This window comes from Panthera uncia, assembly GCF_023721935.1.
Source record: "Panthera uncia isolate 11264 chromosome D3 unlocalized genomic scaffold, Puncia_PCG_1.0 HiC_scaffold_9, whole genome shotgun sequence".
NCBI lineage: Eukaryota > Metazoa > Chordata > Mammalia > Carnivora > Felidae > Panthera > Panthera uncia.
The window spans coordinates 4,149,531-4,172,255 of record NW_026057587.1 but is presented as its reverse complement, the minus strand read 5'-3'; the positions used below and the strand labels follow the sequence as shown (position 1 = coordinate 4,172,255).

General features: G+C 52.8%; 1 protein-coding gene across 3 annotated transcripts in view; it reads right to left on the bottom strand.

The window, feature by feature from the left end:
* SFSWAP (splicing factor SWAP) overlaps positions 1-22,725 on the bottom strand; it is a 69,023-nt gene that overhangs the window by 41,316 nt on the left and 4,982 nt on the right. For all 3 annotated transcript variants that reach the window (XM_049620699.1, XM_049620700.1, XM_049620701.1), the window contains 4 exons: positions 19,296-19,381; positions 13,937-14,162; positions 12,390-12,502; positions 11,817-11,949 (listed from right to left, as the gene is read on the bottom strand). In XM_049620699.1, coding sequence (XP_049476656.1) covers positions 11,817-11,949; positions 12,390-12,502; positions 13,937-14,162; positions 19,296-19,381 — 558 coding nt within the window. The remainder of the gene's footprint in view (positions 1-11,816; positions 11,950-12,389; positions 12,503-13,936; positions 14,163-19,295; positions 19,382-22,725) is intronic.

Here is a 22,725-nt window from a genome sequence, read left to right as displayed (position 1 = left end):
CCACAAATGCCTGCTCCGAATGAACCCAAGCAAGAAGTTTCAAGGAGCACCTACATTTGCTGAGGGCCGGCATAGCCGTGTGAAGAAAATCCAGCTGCTAGGAAGCATAAGGTGCATTCTGGCGCGCTTCCTTCCTGGAATCGCACGTGCTCACGAACGGACAGAGCTATGTGATGCACGGTCACACAGACACGTCTACCTACCTTCCAAAGCCCTTCTGTTCAACCGGCCTGCAAAAACCAGGGCCACCTTGCTGATCTTTTATGTGACCTTAATCTCATATAGATTTAGCTCCCAGCGTTGGAAGGGCTCTCGAACACAGGGCCGGTGAGCAATCCCTTCCGCGTGAGAGCCAGTTCAGGGGAGACAAACCCCATGTGAACGCGTTAAGAATGAAAATGGCTTTCCTGAGTGCCACGGAGAAGAGAGTTTATTCTTAAAAAGAAAAAAAACAACAATAATCTATTTTACTCACACAAGACACAAGACGTCAGGATGCCAGAGCGTGACCCTCCAGGGTGTGTGAACGGCAGCTGTGAGGAGGGCCCCCCGGCCTGCACCTCAGTGCCTCACCTGTCCAGGCCCAGGTCAGCAGCCGTGCCCCCCGGCTGCCTCCACTGGGCCTGTGGATGGCCCTGGCTGTGCACCCCTGGGACCCTCCTCGTGAGTTCAAGGGCTTTAAGACCCGCTTGTGTTTGAGGATTCCAGAATTCCCATCTCCAGCTCCGAGTGGAACTTGCACATTAATTGCACACCCCACCGGGCCACCTCGTGAGTGGTTCACACCAGGGAGTACAGACTGAGATCCCTGCCTGCCCCCCCCCCCGCACCCCCAGGGAGCGGCAGTGCCTCCTGGTGGGGCGGCACACTGCACGACTCCTCCCAGCGCCTGCTCAAAAGTTCCGGGAGCCCTGCCTGGACCAGACACGGCTGCCCCCCCCCCCCCCCCCCAGTCCCCTGTGTCACATGCCACGCCCCCCCTCCCCTCTCCGTCCCCCAGCTGGACTTCCTCCCCGACCATGCCTCTGGCACGGTGACCTCGCGGTCTCCATGATCCCCCACGACCCGAGGAACCTCGCTCACCGCTATTCCCGGCGTGGCACGACCACAGTGCCGACCTGCTCGGCGACTGTCCAAGTTACGTGCAGGAGGATGAGGACTGGGAGGGTGTGAGGGCACCCTGCAGCAGCCGGGGCTACTAGGCGACGGGCCCAAACCTAAGGCCCAAGCGACAGGACTCAACCCACCGTTCTGTGCCTGTCCGGACTACGTCCCACCGCGGGAGCAGCACGAGGGCATGTTCAGACATTCGAGAACTAAAAGAATGTGCGTCCCCGTGTACCCGACGAGAGCACAAGCTGCAACAAAACACAGGAGTAAACCGACCGATCAAGCAGGGGAAACCCCAGGCACTAACACAGGAAAGCAACAAAAAGTTAGGGAACAGAGGGCTGCAGGCCGAGAACGCGGCCGCTCCAGACCAGAGCAGGGGCGGAGGGCTCCAGAAACACGGCTGTCAACGCCGCCCAAACGCAGGCCACCAGCACGACCCCCGGCAGACCAGAGAGCACGTCGTGCAGGCACCTGCAGTCTGCAGGGCCATCGGATGAAAAGAAGTCCGTAAAATGAGAACATTTATATTCCAGCACAGTCTCTGATTCTGGGATAGAGCAGGGGCTGGCAGACGCTTACAGCCAGACAGTAAATATACTACCTTTTGTGGACCAAGAGGCAAAAGTAGACACTCAGAGTATATAGAGGAGTACTTACGTGACACTGAGTACATAGATACTTGGAAAAAGAGAAAAAACAAATTCCCACACAGTTTTTAACTGATGAAATTCAAATTTTAATAGAAATAACTGAGCAGCTTTTTAGGGGGTAGTACAGGTCTACAAATGGGAAAAATGACGTTCTTTCTGTGAAGGAGGGAACTTCACTTAGCTGGGGTTCTAAGTCAGTGTTCCCAGCAGCGGGCTGTGAAGATGTGTGGCGAAGCTCGCTCTCAGCTCACAGACACACACACAAACACACACACACACACACACACACACACTGGCCGGGTTCATGGTCACACACACAGGCAGCGGCCGGGTCTACATGCAGCCTGCAGTGCACCTAGACCCGGACGGGGTCGCACGTCTGGCAGTTTCCAGCTAAAACACCTCCCTTCCCTCCACAAACTGGAATTTAGGTTTTTCAAAAGTCAAACTCTTCTGGAGAGCTGTTTAGAAATGCTCTTACAACCTCGGTGGCTGACAACCTTGAAAGTATTTTCAAACACATACAAAAGTTACAGGAGTAAAGCCTGCCCTTACTCCCACTATTTGGGTACGCCGTGTTCCCTGCCATTCTGTGACCACACGTTCAGGGATTTCTGAGACACGGGTGGACCCTGTGGACAGGATGGTACGCACGTGCCGAAACACTCGTGGGGTCTGATCTCTGACTTAGGTCCACAGCGACCCAGGAAAGGCCCCACCCTGTAACACTATGCACAGAACATACAATACTGTAGACAATTTTCCGAATCACAAGGCAGGTTCCTTGATCTCTATTCAAGCTAGACTTTGGGGGAAGCCACCAGGCAGCAGATGCGCGCAATGCCCTGGGGACCTGCGCATCACACACAGCACCGCCTGAGCCGCCCCTCCTCTGCCCTCTCGTGTGCTTATGCAGCTGACAGAGCAGTGTCAGGATAAACAACTTTCATGATGGTTTCACTATCAAGTTCTACACGACTACCTCTTCTGCTGAAAATAAACCCTAATAAACACTCTTTCGGTATCTAAAGAGTCAGATCCCGAACTCAGAATTAATCTCAGAGCCTGTTACTTGATTAGAGAACTTTCTTCTGCCCACAATTAAAAAAGTTATGCTCGGGGCGCCTGGGTGGCTCCGTCGGTTAAGCGTCCGACTTCAGCTCACGTCATGATCTCGCGGTCCGTGAGTTCAAGCCCCACATCCAGCTCTGTGCTGACCGCTCAGAGCCTGGAGCCTGTTTCGGATTCTGTGTCTCCCTCTCTCTCTGACCCTCCCCCGTTCATGCTCTGACTCTCTCTGTCTCAAAAATAAATAAATGTTAAAAAAATTAAAAAAAAAAAAAGTCATGCTCTCTTCACTGAAAACCTTTACCCCAGGAGAGGTCGAGTTACAGGAGTTCAAACACTTGGCATCACAACCCAATTCAGTAATTGCTATTATCGCTGCTGTCTGCATTTTCAAGGCCGAGGACAGAAGCAGAGTGCGAGAAACGGAAGGACGACCCGGCCATCTCAAGTTTCTCTCACCTGCTCGACAGCCTGCTGACCCCACGCCGAGACTTCCAGCTTCGCCTCCCAGACTTGGGCCGCCTCCCCGAGTCCTGAAGGGCCCTGTGACCACTGACCTGTGGGCTCTCCATCACTCAAGTCTGGATGGCACGAAAACCAGTCAAGCCAACCAACAACCCCAACATTGCCGAGTCCACAATTGTGTTGTTAGAGCGATCGTTTTCTGAGCAGAGCTGACACACAACGTTACGTTAATTTCAGGGGTACAACATGGTGATCAACATAACTCGACAGCGTTTAAGTACAACATTATGCCCTCCCATCTCTCCAAATACCTGGAAGCATCTGGATCACTGCATTGTGTCTGAATTATTTTCAAACTTATTACTGCATAACACATCCCAGCTGTCTTCTATTTACCCCCTGATGGCCTCCAGACAACCCAGTGTTAAAAATTCCAACAGGAGACTTATCTCTTGGTCATCAAAGTAGATTAGGAAAACCCGAACGGCTTGTGCAGTGACAAAGAATGTGACGTGTGTAAAGCTGGAGAAGCACCTGAACCAATCGATTTTACACACAGGAACACGTGACTCAGGAACGTCAGGCCAGTGTTTAAAAGCCAATGCTCTCTTTCTGGCAGATGAAACCTCGAAAGGCCTGTCTCCAACCATTGCTTAAAGTCGGCATCAATGACCCCCACGTAAAAAGTTTTGAGTTCTTGATCCCGTATCGGGTTCTGGAGGCCTGTGACATAAAAACAGATTCCTGAGAGTTCCGGGTGAAGACGGGGAGTGGTTCAAGCATGCAGCCAGAGCTGCAGGGTGGAGGTGCTCGCAGGGAGGGCCTGCGGGGCGGCTCCGCCCTGGGAGTCCCTGACTGCGGAAGGACACCTGCTCTGGGGAAGCGTCAGGATCCAAGGAGAGCAGAGAGTGGGTTTTGCAGAGAAGCCTGCGCTCGGAAAGGAGGACAAAGGGGCTCAGAGAAGGCGGGACGCGAGTGTCCAGGGGGAAGCGCCACAGCATCGGGTCAAAGGTCGGGGCAGGGCTGCCAACGTGGGTGGGAGAGACGGCAAGGGAGAGGTGAAGTGCGCAGGCCCGCCGTGGCCAGGCCCCGGGAGCCGAGCACCGCACGTGAACGGCGAAGACAGGAGTCTGGACATAAAGAGAATGCACACAGTGTCTGCATTTTCTGGGCCACAGATGAATCTGGTGAGACAAGAGTTCCACGGAGCACAAAGAAAAGGAAATAAAACCACCACTGAGATGAAGAGGGAGCTGGGCTTGCTGCCTGTTCCTGTGCCACCGCCTGGAACCAGAGGCCGCGACAGAACACAGTTCCCTGGAAATGAGAAGCCGATCACTCCAGGACGGCTGGGGAACAGGCCAGGTCAGAAGCCGGCCCCTACGTTTCCACAGCAACATCCGAGCCCAGGACCCGCTGGCTGCGCACGGAACCCTCCGCCAAGCTGCTCTCTATGTGAGAAGGGCACAGACGCGTGCCAGTGACATCTCAGAGAATGGTGTCCAGGAGCGATTAGTGAAAACCAAGCAGCTAACACACCCGCGCAACCGGTCGGGGGCGATGGCCGGCTGACGCAGGCTTCTCAGGGTAGGAAAGACCACATCAGATGGCAGCTTACAGAGGGCTCGGAGACAGAAGACGCTCCCCAAGACTTTTATACCCAGACAAGTTTTCCTTTCTACACGAAGGTGGGAGGGGGTGCTTCTCGAGCGAGCGAGAACATGTGACCAGGACCCTCAAGACGTGTGTCCGCGAGACTCAAATCGCCAAGAGAAGAGTCAAAGAATGGAGTAGAGGGGTGTCTGGGTGGCCAGTTAAGTGTCCAACTCTTGATTTTGCCTCGCGTCATGACCTCGCAGTTCGTGTTAGAGCTCTGTGATGTTGGCTCAGAGCCTGCTTGGGATTCTCTCTCTCTCTCTCTCTCTCTCTCTCTCTCTCTCTCACTCACTCTCACTCTCTCTGTCACTCTTCTGCTTGCTATCTCTCAAAATAAAAATAAACTACAAAAACACAACACAACACCGAAGAACTGGATGGAGCAGAGGCACCCTGGCGAGACCCTCACACTCAGGACGAAGGCCGACCACGTGGCATCTTGGTCCACAAACAACGTAAATCTTACTCTTACAACAGAAACAGTACTACTGCTCAAAAATCAGGAGGCAGAGGAGGGGTGAAGGGAAGGGATTTTAGGACTATTTTAACTTCCTCTAGTTTCACAGTTAATAACATCTAAGATAAAAACTGAGCTTTAAAAGGAATCTACAATTTCAACCTCTTTATTTCCTAATCACTAGAACTGAATTCCTTTTTTTTCCTTTAATTAATTTATTCTGACATAGAGAGAGCATGAGCCAGGGGAGAGGCAGAAAGAGAATCGGAAGCAGGATGTGAGCTGGCAGCACAGAGCGCAATGTGGGCCTTGAACTCATGAACTGTGAGATCATGACCTGAGCTGAAATCCAGAGTTGGACACTTAACAGACTGAGCAACCTAGGTGCCCCTAGAACTGAATTCTTCAAGTATGGAAACTTTTATCTGAAGTTCGGCAATGACTACGCTTTATTGATTATAGGTTCTTCTATTAAATTCGAGTAAGATTAAAAAGCTTATTTCTACTTTAACACAAATATTTCTTTTTCAATTTTTTTTTTTATGTTCATTCAGTTTTGAGAGACAGAGTGCAAGCAGGGGAGGGGCAGAGAGAGGGAGACACAGAATCCGAAGCAGGCGCCCGGCTCTGAGCTGTCAGCACAGAACCCAATGTGGGGCTCAAACTCACGCATCACAAGATCGTGACCTGAGCAGAAGTCAGACGCTTAAGTGACTGAGACAGCCAGGTGCCACTACACCCATATTTCTAATCCATATTTTACATAAAGATGACCTGTGCGTCCTCAGACAGAAGATTCTCACTGTCCTCCTCCTTCACTACAATTACCTCAGTATTGCCCACTGTGTCAGTGATGCTCACCTAATGCTAAAAATATTTATTTCTGGGTGGTGGAATCTTGGATAATATTTTTACTTTCTTCCTCCTATGTCTCTTGACTTACAACAAAAGCATTAAAAAAATTTTTTTTTAATCTTTATTTTTGAGAGAGAGAGAGAGAGAGAGAGAGAGAGACAGAGCACGAGCAGGGGAGGGACAGAGAGAGGGAGACGCAGAATCCGAAGCAGGCTCCAGGCTCCGAGCTGTCAGCACAGAACCCAATGCGGGGCTCAAACTCACGAACCACGAGATCATGACCTGAGCCGAAGTCGGACGCTTAAATGACTGAGCCACCCAGGTACCCCCAAAGGCATTTTTTTTAAAAAGGGGTTTGGAGACTAAGTAAAGCACCTCAAGGTCATGATTTTGCAAGTTAAAAGAAATGCTGTGAACAACAGTAAAATCACACTTAAAAAAGACCAGAGCAGAAGCAAGAGAATGTCTAGTTTAGCCACATTAGATGGCTTAATTCACTTAAGTTATTTATAGAATGAAACACTTAAAAAACCTGGGTTGGCATTTTATTTTTAAGAAACTGCCTACTATACCAGCGGGCAGTGTTTCAATATTACTGCTTCCTGCATAACTGTATTTACTACACTCTTCAGCAAGGATTTATGGCTACAGGGCAGGAGATGACCAAGTAACAGGAAGTCACTGTCAGACTAACGAATGGAAAAAACCTGTCAGTTTCACACATCTGTGTATAAGGAGATTTTAGGAAAAATTCTTCCGGAAGACAAACGGGCATGAGGCACCTGGGCGGCTCAGTTGGTTGAGCGTCGGACTTCAGCTCAGCTCATGATCTTGCAGTTCGTGAGCTCGAGCCCCGCATCCGGCTCTCTGCTGTCGGCACAGAGCCTGCTTCAGATCCTCTGTCCCTCTCTCTGCTCCTCTCCCGCTTGTGCACCCTCTCTCTCTCAAAAATAATCATTTGAAAAAAATAATAAAAACATAAAAATAGGCCCTCTTCTTCCAAGGCTGCCTAAACCCAGGAAAACCTCTCATCAGCAAGAAGTCAGTCACGAGGACCGGCCGCGCATACCCTGAGGGGCTTGTTAAACACTTGCTGATAGAAAGGGCTGGAAGAGCATGGTGACCCCACCGGGAAGGAGGGGAAGGCGAGCTCTGGCAGGAAGAGCGGCGACAGGGACCTCCGGGGCCTGGAGAGACACCAGAGGTGACGGTCTCGAGACTGTGCTCTCGTGGACCTGCAAAGAACTCACTAGGGACACTAATGCAGTTTCAAAGCAAGCGTCACGTCGCCCTGCGCTCCTCCACGGTCCAGGTGGCACAGATGGGCAGGTGATGGAGCCCCCCCCCCCCCCCCCCCCAGGGCCCTACTCCTGCAGGCCATCTCTCACCTGTCCCGTCAGGGACGGTGCCCCCCACTTCCGAATCCAACACAGTGCTGTCCTCCTACGCCCGCCCCTCCGCCCCTGGCCCTGCCCCTGCGCGCCGACGGCTATTCGGGGACACGTGGGGCGGCTCGGTCTTCCACCGGCACTAGAAATCTCGCTTGTGAGGCCTATCCCTGTAGCTCCTGCCTTCCCTGTGTTTGGAGACTGACTAGAAACCCGTGGCCGGGGGCACTCGGTGCGGATCCCGGCAGGAAGGGCCCTTGGCTTCTCCGTCAGGTCGCAAAATCGCGCGCCCGGCAGGCTTCACCTGTGCTTTAGTTCATCTCGACAATTAAGGAATTCAAACTTGGTATCGTGAAATAACACTTCAAACAACCCAGAAACCTCAATTTTATCCCAAGACTCGATCTCTCCAGGGTTCTCACGTGCCCGCAAGCGCAGGCCTCTCCGCCTTCAGTCCCGCCGTCTTCCCGGGTGCTGCAGGCGGGTTTAAGTGACACGCTGGCCTCTCCCTCTCCAGGGCTCGGGCTCCGAAGCATGCAGACACGATGCCATTTGGGTGAGCGGCCCGGGGAAACCCTTTAAAAAGACCGCGTGGCCATTGTGACCTTCCCGAATCATTCACACAGCAGCTTGTGTGGACTTCTTCCCTACTTGACTGTAAAAGTGGCTGATCTCTCAGTTTTTCTGCTTCCTAACTAATCTTACTTTTTCTATTAGTGGAACATAACGTTGTCTGTCGGCTTAAGAGAAATAACTCGCCATCAGTTCAAGCATCCTCACGCCGTCCCACCAGGCCCCTCGGCTGGAAGCCGCTGCACTGCCGGGAAAAGAAGAGGCTCTACCGGGGCCGTTTCCCAAGGCTCTTCCCGGAGAGGGCCTTGCCCACCACTTGGCTGAGGGGCACCCCCCGCGTCCATCCGGGCTGGCTCTGCCTCGGTGCCCCCCCCCCCCCCCCCCCCCCCCCCCTAGCTCCTGGCTTCCCTGAACACTAGGGTCAGGAGGCTCCTCTTTCCTCAGGCTGGGCCTGTTTGCTTTCACAGCAGAGATCTTGTCTGAAGTGATTTTTTCCAGGTAAACTGCCATAACGAAGTTTTTAATTACAATTTATGCAAAGGATGGAAGACCAGTGCTTACAAGACTGCAGGCTAGGGCAAGGGGCTGGGCGTGAGCCGTGAAGGCCCAGACCGCGGGCGCGGCAGGTGGGGACACCCCATCCGAAGGGCCCAGAGCACACCTTGTGTTCACGTGGTTCTGTAGGTGCCCCTTCCAGACCTGCTCTTACAACAGACTTGGTTTAAACCCCCAACTAGTCAGGCCTTGAGAGCTCTTCTCTTCTGGCAGCTCACAGACTATCTGATGGGGCTCATTTCCCATTACCGGGCCTCCTTTTCAAATTAAAAAAAAAAAAAAAATTTTTTTTTCACATTGTTGCTCACTATTTTTTAGACAGCCCCCGAATCTGCGCACAGAATAAAAAAACATCTTTGAGAACCTGAACACAGGTACCTCACGTGTGTCTCTGCTGGGCACTATTCTGGTCTGGAGCCAAATTCAACCCTGAGGCTCTTCCTAGAAATTGGATCAGTCTGTCCAGTCATCCAGGCCTCCTGCCCCACCCTGCGAGGCCCTGACCCTGGACAGATGGCTGCTGCGGTGACCCTAAGGGCTGATGCTCTCCGGGGGCCCTCACGGGATGCTCATTCCCCAGCAGGCATGCCCCCCTCCCCGCCCTCCCACTGCACAGCCAAACTTCGGGGGTCCTCCCTCAGGAGCACATTTCCATGCCCGGCCTGCCTCTCCCTCCCACCTGACCTCACCTAGTCCTCCACGAGAGTGAGCCTGCTCTCACTTCCGGTAATGAGGGCTCTACAGGAAATCGGGACACCTCCCAGCCCCCTTTCCGAGCCTCTAGGAAGCGCTGACCACTGCCGAGGGCAGTCTCCACAGAGGAGCTCTGTGACACTCCACTACCCCCACGCCCACGACCCCTTCCACATCTACGGCTGAGGCTGGATGCAGGGGGACGCCTACAAGCAGCACCCACTTTGCTGTGTTTTTTCTTAGACTGCCTTCTATTTTTACAAAATATGAGTTCATCGCTGACATTTGTAAATCGAGATATTTCCCATAAACATTCTGGATTTCTCGCTTCTCTGCAAAATCTGGAACTCGGCCTCTGCCTCTGGCACAGCCGCAATCCACGTGTAAGCAGCTAGGGGCCCTGTCGGCACGGACTCTTTCTTCGTCTCTGCTGGCTTAGACAGTTTAGCTGTGAGGTCAGCCCCCCACGCAAACGTAACGCCAGGCACGAGCCCCAAATGCACCGTCTCACAACTTGCCGGTCACTCTTGCACTGCGAGGCACCAGAGATGTGAAGACGACAACTTCACCGAGGAGGGGTCCTAACCGGTGCCCCCTGCTGGAGCACCTCCTGGGGAGAGGGGTCATGGGCCCAAGCGGGGAGCCAGCGCAGTTACACCTGCCTGATGGAGGGCCTGGCGGAAACGGGGCTCTGGGACCCCCGCAGTGAGCACGAGTCCTAGAGCGGCCACTCGGCCCTCCTGCCCAGTCCGGGGGTCTGCAGACGTCCCGCGCCACCGCCGCCCTCGGTACACACCCGTGCTCACAACCGCGATGTGCACAGCCAGTGGTCAGGTGATGGTCACCCCAGCCCCAGCCTCTATCCCTTTCCTGTGCAAGACCGTTTAATAGCTTCGGGGTCCAGGGGACACACACGGACAGGGATTCAACGACAGGACTGAAGAAGGAACACAAGGACGCCGAGAAGCGTCCTGTTGGGCGAACGAGCGTGGGTCACTCCTGACTCCGAATTCACCTGTGTGGCCATGTGTGCACACAGCACTCCCCGTCGTGAGCGCCGCACATCCCAAGTCCCGTAAAGGGTTTTTCCAGGACACATGCACTAAGTTCACTCGAATCGCCAATGTTACTGGAGCACCAGCCACACACACTGCCGCGTGTCGCAGCAGAAGAGAGGTGTGGGAGGGCACGGCTGCTGGCCGACAGAAGCTTAAACAGCGAGCAGCCTGCGTCTTAAAAGAGAATTAATCGGGGCGCGTGGGTGGCTCAGTCGGTTGAGCGTCCGACTTCGGCTCAGGTCATGGTCTCGCGGTCCGTGAGTTCGAGCCCCGCGTCGGGCTCTGGGCTGATGGCTCGGAGCCTGGAGCCTGCTTTCGATTCTGTGTCTCCCTCTCTCTCTGACCCTCCCCTGTTCATGCTCGGTCTCTCTCTGCCTCAAAAATAAATAAACGTTAAAAAAATAAATAAATTAAAAAAAAAAAAGCACTCCTTTAAAAAAAAAAAAGAAAAAAGAAAAAAGAAAGAGAATTAATCTCCTGCTGATTTTCCAGACTCTGACGGGGCAGGCTTTGCGGACGGCCCCTCACGTCAGACCTGCAGGTAAAGAATGAGCAGACAGATCCCTGCAGCTGAGGGCTCTTCTCTCGTTCAGGGTTTAACTGCCGGGTACAGAAATCTTAGAAAGATCTGTTAATGAGACCGAGGTCAAATACTTTCAAATAATTCCTTGAATAGAAACTCAAGATTTGCCCTCCATTAATAACCCGTAGGTAATTAAACAGACAAAGAGCTACCACACAGCCAGGAGAGGCAGGAGCTGCAACTAACTACCTCTAAGGGGCACGGCAGACAGTCTCGAGCTGTGTCTGTTCTGGGAAAGCCACCGCGGCAGACAGGACCGCAAGGCCCCAACATGCACTGCCCTGTGCTTCCTGACGGAGCTCTGACTTTGGTCGGGGCTGCGACAGGTCAGGCTCCAGCCCCCGCTGCGGGCCAGGGCCACCGGGCGAGACCGCCCCGTCTGTGAGGGCTGAAGGGAGACGCCGGGCGCGGCTTCCGGGGAGGTCTCTGAAGAAGGACAAAGTCACCGGGCACCTGCTTTCCGCCCCTGCCCGTGTCCTTCACCCTCCCGGATACAGAGCTGATGCCGGACGCGGAGCGGCCACCTGCCAACATTAGGTGACAGGCAAAGGGATGAGGCCGCGGGCTAAAGAGGGCTGAGCGTGCAGGCCCGGGGCCCCGCGTCCCTCACGGCACCCGGGCCGGCCCCGCACCCCCGTCTCGCGCCCGCGGGGTGAGCTCTGCAGCGGGTTGCAGGCCGCAGGCGCCCAGCGAGGTACTCACAGTCAGCGGTGTACTCCACCTGGGAGGGCTGCGCGGCGCCGTCTGCCGTGGGGGGCGCGGGGGCGGGGCCGTCGGCCTGGGCTTTACGGACCAGCGCGGCAAGGGGGTGATCCGGGTCCACCACCTTCAAGGGCTGCAGACAGAGAGGATGCACGTCACACCATTTCCCGTGTTTTGAGTCCCACAGAACTTCTTCCGAGGCCGAGCGGGCTCAAGTAGCCGCAGAACACGGCGTATCGGAACACAGCGTCTGGGCTTCAGGACGCCCCGGCCCGCGCACACCAGGGGCGGGCCGGGGCCGAGCTCTGCGTGTAGCCGGCCGTGAGTCCCAGGGGGATGGGTCAAGGAAAGACGCTCCGATCCTCCCCAAGACCACTCGGGAAAGGAGGGCGGGTGGATGGGCAGAGCGAAACCACTCGCGGCACAAGTGGGAGCACCGAGCAAAACACGAAAACGCAAGATACACCTCGACGAGGATAAAGTAAGACACGAAAGACACGCGAGCTTGACGAGCTCCCAAAACCAAGCGAGCGCAAGCTTTGTTACGGCATAAAAAACACAGAAGACGGACACCTTCATCAGCTCCTCCAGGCGGTTGCACTTCTTGGAAGCAAAGAGAGACGGGTGCAAGTAACTCCCGTCTTCCTCGTCCTCGTCATCGTCGTTGTCAGAGCTGACCCCCGACTCTGCAGAGCAAAAGCAGATTTCAAGATCCTGCTGTACGGTGAGACAAGGTACAAATAAGGGACGTGAAAACTAAGAAGCAGGGGCGCCTGGGTGGCTCAGTCAGTAAGGCGTCCAACTCTTGACCTCGACTCAAGTCATGATCTCACGGTTTGTGAGTTCAAGCCTCGCATCGGGCTCTGCACGGAGCGTGGAGCCTGCTTGGGATTCTCTCTCTCCCCCCGTCTCTCTGCACCCCCCCGAAAATAAATATTACACAAAACAAAACAACCCTCAGAAGCAGACAAAGGCAGAGCTACACGTAATCGTTTCTTGGTCATCTGCCCCCAAACACCTGTGATAAGTACCCCTGGAGCAGGACACCGGGCAGAAAAAAAAGGAGCACGCCCTCGGCCCAGCTGGCAACATCCCTCCAGCGTTTACTGCAGTCTGGAGCCAAATTATTTTAATTTTCTAGAAAAAAGGCTAGAATCTTGATGAAAGGGAAAACAACAGCAACAAATACTTAAAAAAACTAACAAACGTGGAGAAAATGAGAGCTGTAAGCAAGATTCATACAACTGTTCTTGAAAATCATGTTCCAGGGGCGCCTGGGTGGCTCAGTCGGTTGAGCGGCCGACTTCAGCTCAGGTCATGATCTCGAGGTCCGTGAGGGCTGTGAGTTCGAGCCCCGCGTCGGGCTCTGTGCTGACCGCTCGGAGCCTGGAGCCTGTTTCAGATTCTGTGTCTCCCTCTCTCTCTGACCCTCCCCTGTTCATGTTCTGTCTCTCTGTGTCTCAAAAATAAATAAATGTTAAAAAAAAAATTAAAAAAAAAAAAAAAAAAAAGAAAATCATGTTCCAGCCGAAGAGAAAAAAATTCAACGGCTAACACACACACTGTTGTCCCGCATATTATTTGTAACAGTTAACTGGCCTTTGTAGTAAGAATCCCAAATTTAGGTAGTTAATAAAAACAACAGCTTGAGGTAGAGATGAGTAAAAAAACGGTAACAGTCAAAGTAACCTTTCATCTTTGTGCGCGTAACCTAACCTCAGCCCCTAAGCCCCACGCGCACGTGGACCGCTAGAACGCGCTCTAGAAGCAGGAGACTGTTTTCTCCAGGAAATGTTAAGCAGGCAAAATGAGAAAGAACGTTTCCAACCCAGGTGATTATGTTCTGATAGCATCGATGTTTAATTATAGTTCACTTCTCTGCGGGAATGGTAAGAATCTAATACGCTCTCAAGACTCAGTCGAGAAGAGCTGGGCACCACCCTCCGGGGGCATGAGCAGGTGTAACGACCACGTCGTGCTGGGGAGGGGGGGTGCTGCACAAACACTCTGGGCAGCTGAGGTGCAGCCCGCAGCCACCCCTCCGCACAAGGGCCGTTTTACCCCTCCCAGAGGCCGCCCCGCACAGGCCCCGCGTCCACGCACGACGGAGTCTCACATACTCTTTTTCTCCTCGTTTCTGTTTTCTGCCAGCACTGTGTAGCGCCCCTCTTTCATGGCTTTCTGGATGAATTTGTAGTAGGGGTTGAGGTAGTGATCAAAGCGTAGAAAGTCAAACTGAGAGTTCCGGGCCTGCTTGGCTTTCAGCATTATCTCAAATTGTGCTCCCTGTTTGCACACAAAATTGGCTGTGCGCTCGATGATAGCATGCATTTTGGCTGTTGGTGGCTATGAAAAAACACACACATTCACATTATAAATTTTTCCTCTTTTCCACTGGCCCCATGACTTAAAACACAGAACTAACCCCAGTTTTTCCGTCGATGATGGGAAAGAAGAAACACTGCGGCTGGAGAGCCCGGCCCCCGTTTGCACGACACGTGGTCTGCTTCTGGATTCTGCAGCATTCTACGGGGAGAAGACTCGACTCACAGGCCAAGGCAGGCCATGCCAGCGGCCGCAGAACTGACCCGAGGCAATCTTTTTTCACAGCAAGTCACCGTGCTTCCATATCATCAGGGGCTGTGAACCCTCAGAAGTGGTATACGGATTACGCACACAGGCATCTTTCCAGGGAGGGGGGACCCGTTCACCAACTTTGTCGGGAGTCTAGGGATCCCCCCTCTTTCCTTCTTAGCTAGGACTAGTTTTTATGGCTCGGAAGCAGCCTTTTCGAAGACACGGGGAAGGCCGCCTGCTCTCACCTGCTCCCGCACCCTAGACCTCTCCTCACCACGTGGGTGTGGTCCGGCCCCAACAGGGAGGCTCTCACCCACGGGAACAGAGCGGAACAGAGCGAGTGCTCCTGCCTCCAGGAGGGGTTACTACCAGGATCAGACCCTGCCGCCGGTCTCCTGGGTTTCCTGCTCCTGCCCGTGCTGCCGCTAAGTTACTTCTACCGCATGGCGCTTGGCACTCCCCACCCACAACCAGAGCTGTCAGACCAGATGCTGGAAGCCATACTCCACACCCCGAAAATACTTGTAATGACAAGGAAGAGATTAACACTTGGAAATTGCATGCAAATAAAGCGGGAAACTATTCATTAAAGATGGGCGCGAAGTATTCAAGATGCTTGTTGTAATTTCAGAACCACATCCTTCATAAAATACAAATGCCTTAATTCCCAGATTAATTCCTGAATAAAGTCCTTCACACTTAAATAGAATAAGTACCTACAATTAAGGTTATTTACCGATTCCAAAATCACCCAGATTCCATGTCAAAGTCCCACTGTGCCTGAAGTACAGATCCTGAGGCAAATGTTCAATGGCTCTGGCTAACAGGAAGATTAATCTTTGAGACCGTGTTCCACACACACATCAATCATTAATGATGACTTTAGGATAATGACCTTTAAAGGAAACTATGATCCACCCCCTCCACGGAGAGGTATTCTCTGCTGACCAAACTAACCCGCCGGTTTAAGATTTCTTAAAAATAGACCCATTTATGATACAACGTCACGGCAGTTAAAAAGATAGCGGTCACAGGGGCGCCTGGGTGGCTCAGTTGGATAAGCGTCCACCTCTTGATTTCGGCTGAGGTCACGATCTTGTAACTCCTGAGTGGGAGCCCCGCACTGGGATCTGCGCGGACAGTGACACGCCAACTGGGGATTCTGTCTCTCTCTGCCCCTCCCCTGCTCATGCTCTCTCTCAGAAATAGATAAATAAAAAGACAGCGCTTACAAAGCAAAGTCATTACTACAGAAAAACGAAGCACATTACGAACATACTTCCAGACTTGCTACCAGAGCAAGTGGATAAGATCCCAACACCTGGTTTGGAAACATTCTTTGCTCTGTCGCGTAAGTTTTACATAAATCCTGTTCCGTTTAATACCACGATCGTCTCCACTATAAACTGGGATTTCGAGGACATATATAAATGCTTGTGTCATGAAGACTGATAAAGGGAGAAATGCTTGTCCTATTTAAAGGGGGAAACCTTTGGTCGAAGGAAGGGACTGGGCCCAAGAAGGTGGGCTGACACGTCCTCACTCCTCCTGAATCACACTGACACAGACGCGGCTCTAACACCTGCGGGCAGACACTGGGCAGTGGGGGAATCGTACGCGTGGTGCGAAAGCCCACATCAGTGTAAGGTTTCCTAAGAGCTTTGGAAAATGCTGCTGCAGTGCGGGGCCGGGACCTCAGGGAACAGAGGTGAGGGCCCCCGGGAGCAGCTAGGCTGGCCCCCTCCTCCTCTACGATCAGGGGAGGAAAAATGAAATACCCACTTCACTCAGCCCGAAATACACATCACATCGGATGACATTTCAATTGTAAAAACAAAACGATAGACACAACAGTAGCAAACATAGCAAAATATTTTTTAAAATCTTAGGGTTGGGAAGGGACTTCCAAAAACAAGATTCAAAATGCTGACGTCGCAATGGAACATAATGACACGTGTGACTTCATAAATACGTTCATTCTGCGAGAGGCGTCAGCAGCACACGCGCACGGCACACATCCGACGTGCTCAGCGGCGCGGAAAGTCCCTACCAGTCCCAAGAAAAAGGCAAGAACTCTTCGGGAATGCAGAAATAAATCACATTGCTTTTTGCTCCAACTCCCATCCCGTGGCGACAAAGGCCCTGAATTAGGATGAAAATAACAGTCTAATGTGAACCATCGATCCAGCCGGACTCAGCGGCTCAGAGTTACTCTCTCACACTCTAAACCTCAACGTCTCTCCCGTGCAAACGGGCTGACAGCCGCCCCTGCCTCAGAGCTGCTGGGACCACGATGACGGAGCGAGAACACGAGCAAAGCACCGGGTACAGCACGCGCTGGCCCTAACCCAGAGACGCAAATGCCGCACGTGACGGCAATCGCACACCGAATCCTTCCCTGCTCGTCCTCTGGTTTACCAAGTGTGCCCCAACGAGCGCGTCTCCCGGGGCCCACGGGGCAGCACCGCCAGCCCCCACGGCTGACCACAGTGACACGTGACCCTGTGCACCGCAGCGTCCTGGGGGCTGGGGGACACTCCCTCCGCCTTCCCGGTGGTGCTCCGGGTGTGGGCAGGACTCGGGAGGTGACCGAGACGGGCAGGCAGGTCCCTGAGAAGGGGACACGGGGCCGAAAGCACACGCTGGGACAAGTGATGCCAGGCTACACACTCGGGGAGAAACAGGTCCTTGCTTCCCCTGCGACCCGAGAAAACACGCCCAACCACCGGGAGAAGCGAACACAACGCTGTGGGGTCACTCAGGGGCGGCGGTCTAGAGGCCCAGCAGGAGGTGGAGCCAGGACGGCTGCCGGGCTTTGACCGAGGACAGAACCGGTGGCCATCTGGAGCAAAGGTCAGCACGCACCTCCCGGCGCCGTGCCTTCTTACTCCTCACTCTTCACACAAACCCCGCGGAGCCTGGACTCATTAGGCTCTAATCCAAAAGCCTGGTTTAAACGTCAAGAATCCCCCAGGGCGCCCGCTTTCTTTACCGAGCGAGGGCGACCCCCGCCCACGGAGACAGCAATCCCCTCTCTGCGTACGAGCCGGCGATCCCGGCATTAATCCCCGACACAGGCACCTCTGTCTGCTCCGCTCGCCCGCTAATGGGGACATCACGGCGTGCAGCGTGTACGAGCCACTGCCCCCAAATCACAAGTGCTCCCAAGAGCGACACCAGCACAAAGGAAGACAGCGCTGCCTCCAGCGCCCCGACGGGCACTCAACGGCTTCCACACAATCCAACCATCTCCCGCTCCAGGGGCTGCGCCGTAACAATATCACAAGGACTCTTTAAGGGGAACACAGCAAATGACTATCTGCTCTCCAGTGGGGAGCGACTATTCTTAGCTCCAGCAGACCATTAAACAGCTCAGTGAAGCTTACGCTGGCCCAGGATATACAGCCGTTACGTATTCTAATAGGAAGTGAACGACGCGATAAAATCTATCACGCTTCTGTGTTTATACCTGCATGAAAGTTTAAAAATAATCTTTCACATAAAAATAAACAAAATTCCACATAGTCAACCTTAAATAAAAGCTTTTAGCATTAAATATAGGTAAGGGAGCAACCCATTTTTAATGGGTCTCTCGCGTAGAATAAAGAGCATGTTCCAGAACAAGAATACAACCCATAACGATACACAGAAAACGTATTAATACAAGTCCTAGGGTATCAGACGTTCGGAGGACATTTCCAGCTTTAGCTACAACAAACTGGTAAGTGCTGGAAACGGGGAGGCAGACGTAAGTAGTGACTGCATTCAGCAAAACCCAAAAGCATGTGGCTCGTACGTGAAAGAAGGCAGCAAAAGGCAGGGTGAGCGCACACAGAGGACGGATGGGGTGGGGGCAGGGCTGCTCTGTGTCCCGGGCCACCATCACCCGGAAACGAGCGACCAGGGCAGCAAACACAGGCCGAGTGTGGAGAGGATGAGACCCTCACGGGCAGCTTCAGCGCCCGCTGTCCACCCGGAGGCTCAGAAGAACACAGGGCACGAGCAAGAATCCAGAACACCTGCATCCGCGGCCCTAGTGACCCAGTAGGAAGACGTCACAGAAAAGCCACACTGAGCGCCAATATCCCTCCCGAGCACGCACACACAGCAGAAATACTCCCAACGTCCCTACTGAACACACAAAAATCCCATCGAGCACGGGGACCGGGGGTGTGAGTCCCTGCCTGCCATGTGCACGGCCACGTCCTTCCCTCTCCCTCGCCTGTGAGAGGGGAACGGGAACAGGAGGTATCGCTCAGGGTCCTCGGCCTCACGATACGGCAGATCAAGCAGCAGGAGCACGCCAGGACCGCAGGCCACCCTCAGTGACACCCGTTACAACTCAGCCCGAACTGGACAGGCTCGAGCTGAAGCTGCTGTGCGAGGTGAGCGTGAATCAGACTCCACTCCACCGGCTCTAGCTGCAGAGTGCCAGGGCAGACCGGAGGTGCCCCAGGGCCCTGATCACAGGGGACAGGAAGCCTGGCTGCAAGAGCACCCAGGACACCTAAGGTAAAGACCTACAACTCAAGGGCCCACAAAAGCCACCCCAGCAAAACCCGGGACCAGGCACCTTCACTGAAAGCCAGGCCGCCTTGAGCGAGACTGTTTTTATGTCTGGATGTGGCTAACAGCCTACTCACCGCCAACCGCGCCACTCAACCCCGTGGCCTCTGACCCAGTTCCTCAAGCCCCTGCTGCGCTGGTCTAGCCATTCTGCTGGGATTCCTCCCTCTCTCTTTAGAGGAAAATGGGGCGGGGGAGGGGCTTCCTCCATTAACTCACAAATAGTTTGAAGGCCTTAAAACCTAGCCGTCATGACCACGAGCGGGGTCTCGCACAAGCAGTGCCTCCTGACTCACAGGGATCACGACGGACGGTGCTGTGAAGTGGAAAACATACCAGCTCCACGTCAGGCGGCACATTCAACCCCACGGGGGCGACGAAAGGCTCCTCGTTTTCCTCTATGTTTTCAGCCTCGTTTTTTTCTGCGTCAGAAGAAAACGTAAAAGTTCAGAACGACCATCGGGAAGAAGGCAGCCACAGACAGTACACAATGGAGGGAGAGCCGGGAGGGGCGTTACCTGGCTCTCTGCCCTCCTATCATTACCTCTGGAAACCCATTCCCGTCTACCCTCCCACCCCCGCAGGCGCCCCCGCCACCAGGGGCCCTGCTTACCAAGGCACTCGGTCCGCCGCCAGCTCCCCCTCCCCAGCTCTGGGATCTGTGTGTAGGTGGCGCTGCTGAGCCCTGTCTCCGAGCGAGCCCCCCTCCGAGCGAGCGAGCCCCCCTCCGAGCGGTTTCTGTAGGACCCCAGGGGGGCAGGCACAGCACGGGTGCTCAATTCCAACGGGAACGAATGGTTTCAGCGAGTCGTACAGGCCTTCAGCGCAGCTGCCAAGGCTTCTCCACCCAAGCCCACAACCTCCTACCGCAAATACTCAGCTCGTTTCGCGCACACCTGTCTGCGTGTGGGAGGCGAGGCACTCACCGCACGTTGCAACTTTCGGAACAAGGTACCTACGTGCCTTAGTCACTCAGGGCGTCACCCACCAAGAGGATTAACGACGTGTACAAAAACATAGTAGAACACTTACAAAAGCCAACACTGCAAGGGACTCCAATACCTAGGGTTTTCTCTCAAAAACTGACATTAAATAAACATGAATCTTCATCAAAACAAGTGTTTTCACCACGTATAATGAAGTTTCTTGACAAGATGAACAATTTCAAGGTTTTCCACCAAACCTAATTCTTCTACAAGGCCAAGGAGGGATTTCAAGCAGGTTTCCCTGTACCTAAAAAGGCTGATGCAATGTAAGCAGATTATAAATTCCATTACGAATTATTTAACGCCGTCCACTTGTTTTGTGCCTACGTATCCTGTTCTCTCCTGAGAACCGGAGATTCACTGGGGCCTAGAAACTTCCTCTGGTCAGCAACCCCAGCGTCCAGTAACCAAATGACAGTGCAACTGGGGGACCCCAGAGACACTGGTTTGCAACATGTCGAGAAGCAACTTTAAATCTCAGTCTCTTTGGGCGTGGGGCCAAAGGCGTGTGTATAAACGTGCAATTTGTACTGTAGCCTAAAATGACAGAATGATGGAAATTTCACCTCTTGAGCAGGCTTTCCTTAGTGTGATGCCGCACACGAAACAAAGGCACCGGACTCAAAAGGGCTGTTGGGGACAGGTGGGTTACACAGAGCTCTGTCTGAACACACATCTTCACAGAAAATGGCTTTAGCGGCACAGAATAAAAAACCAACGCGATACTCGGATTCAAATGATCTTTTTTCATAAAAAAGATACTGAATGATGATAAAAAATTGTGAGAATCTGCAGGACACGAACCAGGCCGAAGACAATTTGCTGCGGAAGGAGGAGGGGCTGACACACTGACACAAAGGCACCACAAAGCCTGTTAGCAGCACAGAGCCTAAAATGTTAAAAAATGCCAGGACGAGAGTAACTGTGAAAATCAAGGAATATTCAGACACATTGAGGGTGCTGGAAAACGAAAATAAAACAAAATGAAACAAAAACACCCTTTTTAATAATGCAACACTGAAGTGAAACTTTGTTGTTAGTGGCACTGGGCAACAAACTGAGTTCTAGTGTGTGTGTGTGTGTGTGCGCGCGCGCGCGTGCAGGTACACATGCCTGTGTGCGTGTGTGTTTAATACATATGGCATTGTACTGGCGTCTGGGTGGCTCAGTTGTTAAGCAACTGACTTCAGCTCAGGTCACAATCTCCCAGTTCATGGGTTCGAGCCCCACGTCGGGCTCTGTGCTGACAGCTCAGAGCCTGGAGCCTGCTTGGGATTCTCTGTTTCCCTCTCTCTGCCCCTCCCCGGCTCATGCTCTGTCTCCTAAAAATAAATAAATTTTGGGGCGCCTGCATGGCTCAGTTGGTTAAGCATCCAACTTCAGCTCGGGTCATGATCTCACAGTTCGTGGGTTCGAGCCCCGCGTCAGGCTCTGTGCTGACAGCTCAGAGCCTGGAGCCTGCTTCAGATTCTGTCTGTCTCTCTCTCTCTCAAAAATAAACATTAAAAAAAATTTTTAAAGATAAAAATACATAAATAAATGTTAAAAAAATATACGTGGCATTTTATCTGTATTAACATAAGTTAAACTCAGAAAGTCAAGCTGTAAGTTTCACACGGGCCCAACTTCCCTTAAAAAAATTAATCACCATATAAAGCAAAGTCCTGAAAATATGATTATAAGAAAAAAAAAGTATATAATGCTAGAGAACTTTCTGTTAAAGAGAAAGCATACTAAAACTTCAAAGAGAAACAAAGTCACGTTGAAAGTCTTAAAACTCAGTAATTATAACAAAGTTTAATTTCATGGAAACAATATTCTAACCCCTGTAACAGGGGCTGGCAACTTCCTGAATGTCAGACAGTAAGCATTTCTGGCTGTAGATGGTTTCTAGGTGAACTACTCAACTCTGCTGTTGAGGCCGCACAGACACCATCAACAAATGAGCTGTGTGCCAATGAAACTTCATTTACAAAAACCCGCCAACGGGGGTAGTCTGCTGATCTCTAATCCAGAGCGTTAAGAAATTACCATTACGGATTTTTCCAATATTATGGATTTGTCACTTGATCTTGCAAAAGCCATTTGACCTTCATAAATTTCGATTCTTCACTTACATACTTGGTTCAGAAAGAAGACAATGTAACCTCAGCCATCCAGAACCCTGACATAGGTAACTTGTTCCGGATAAAGGAATGAGAGTGTTCACCGCTTAGACCTGCCAGAACAATTCCAATGCACCGTAACTTCTGAAGGTATGGAATACCTTAACAAAGTTTTGACTCAACACAGTTCCCATGACAGTGGAAAAGTCTCTCCAGAAGCACGTAGAACAGAGTCGCACTATGACAGAGACTGTGTTGCTGCCCACAGAGTCATGAGCAGGACAAGGGGAAGGTCAACAAGGGTGGATCTGGGTGAATCTGCCCTGCATCGTGCTGTCCCGTCAAGGAGACCCCCCGCCCCCAGTGAAGGGGCGAGAACCCAGCGCAGCCGCACCGTGCGCAGGGCAGACCACGTTTCAACGTTAAACTGCTGTAACCACTTCATACTCGTTGGGGGGTTTGTAACTTAAAGAGAAACAAATAATAGGGGCGCCTGGGTGGCGCAGTCGGTTAAGCGTCCGACTTCAGCCAGGTCACGATCTCGCGGTCCGTGAGTTCGAGCCCCGCGTCGGGCTCTGGGCTGATGGCTCGGAGCCTGGAGCCTGTTTCCGATTCTGTGTCTCCCTCTCTCTCTGCCCCTCCCCCGTTCATGCTCTGTCTCTCTCTGTCCCAAAA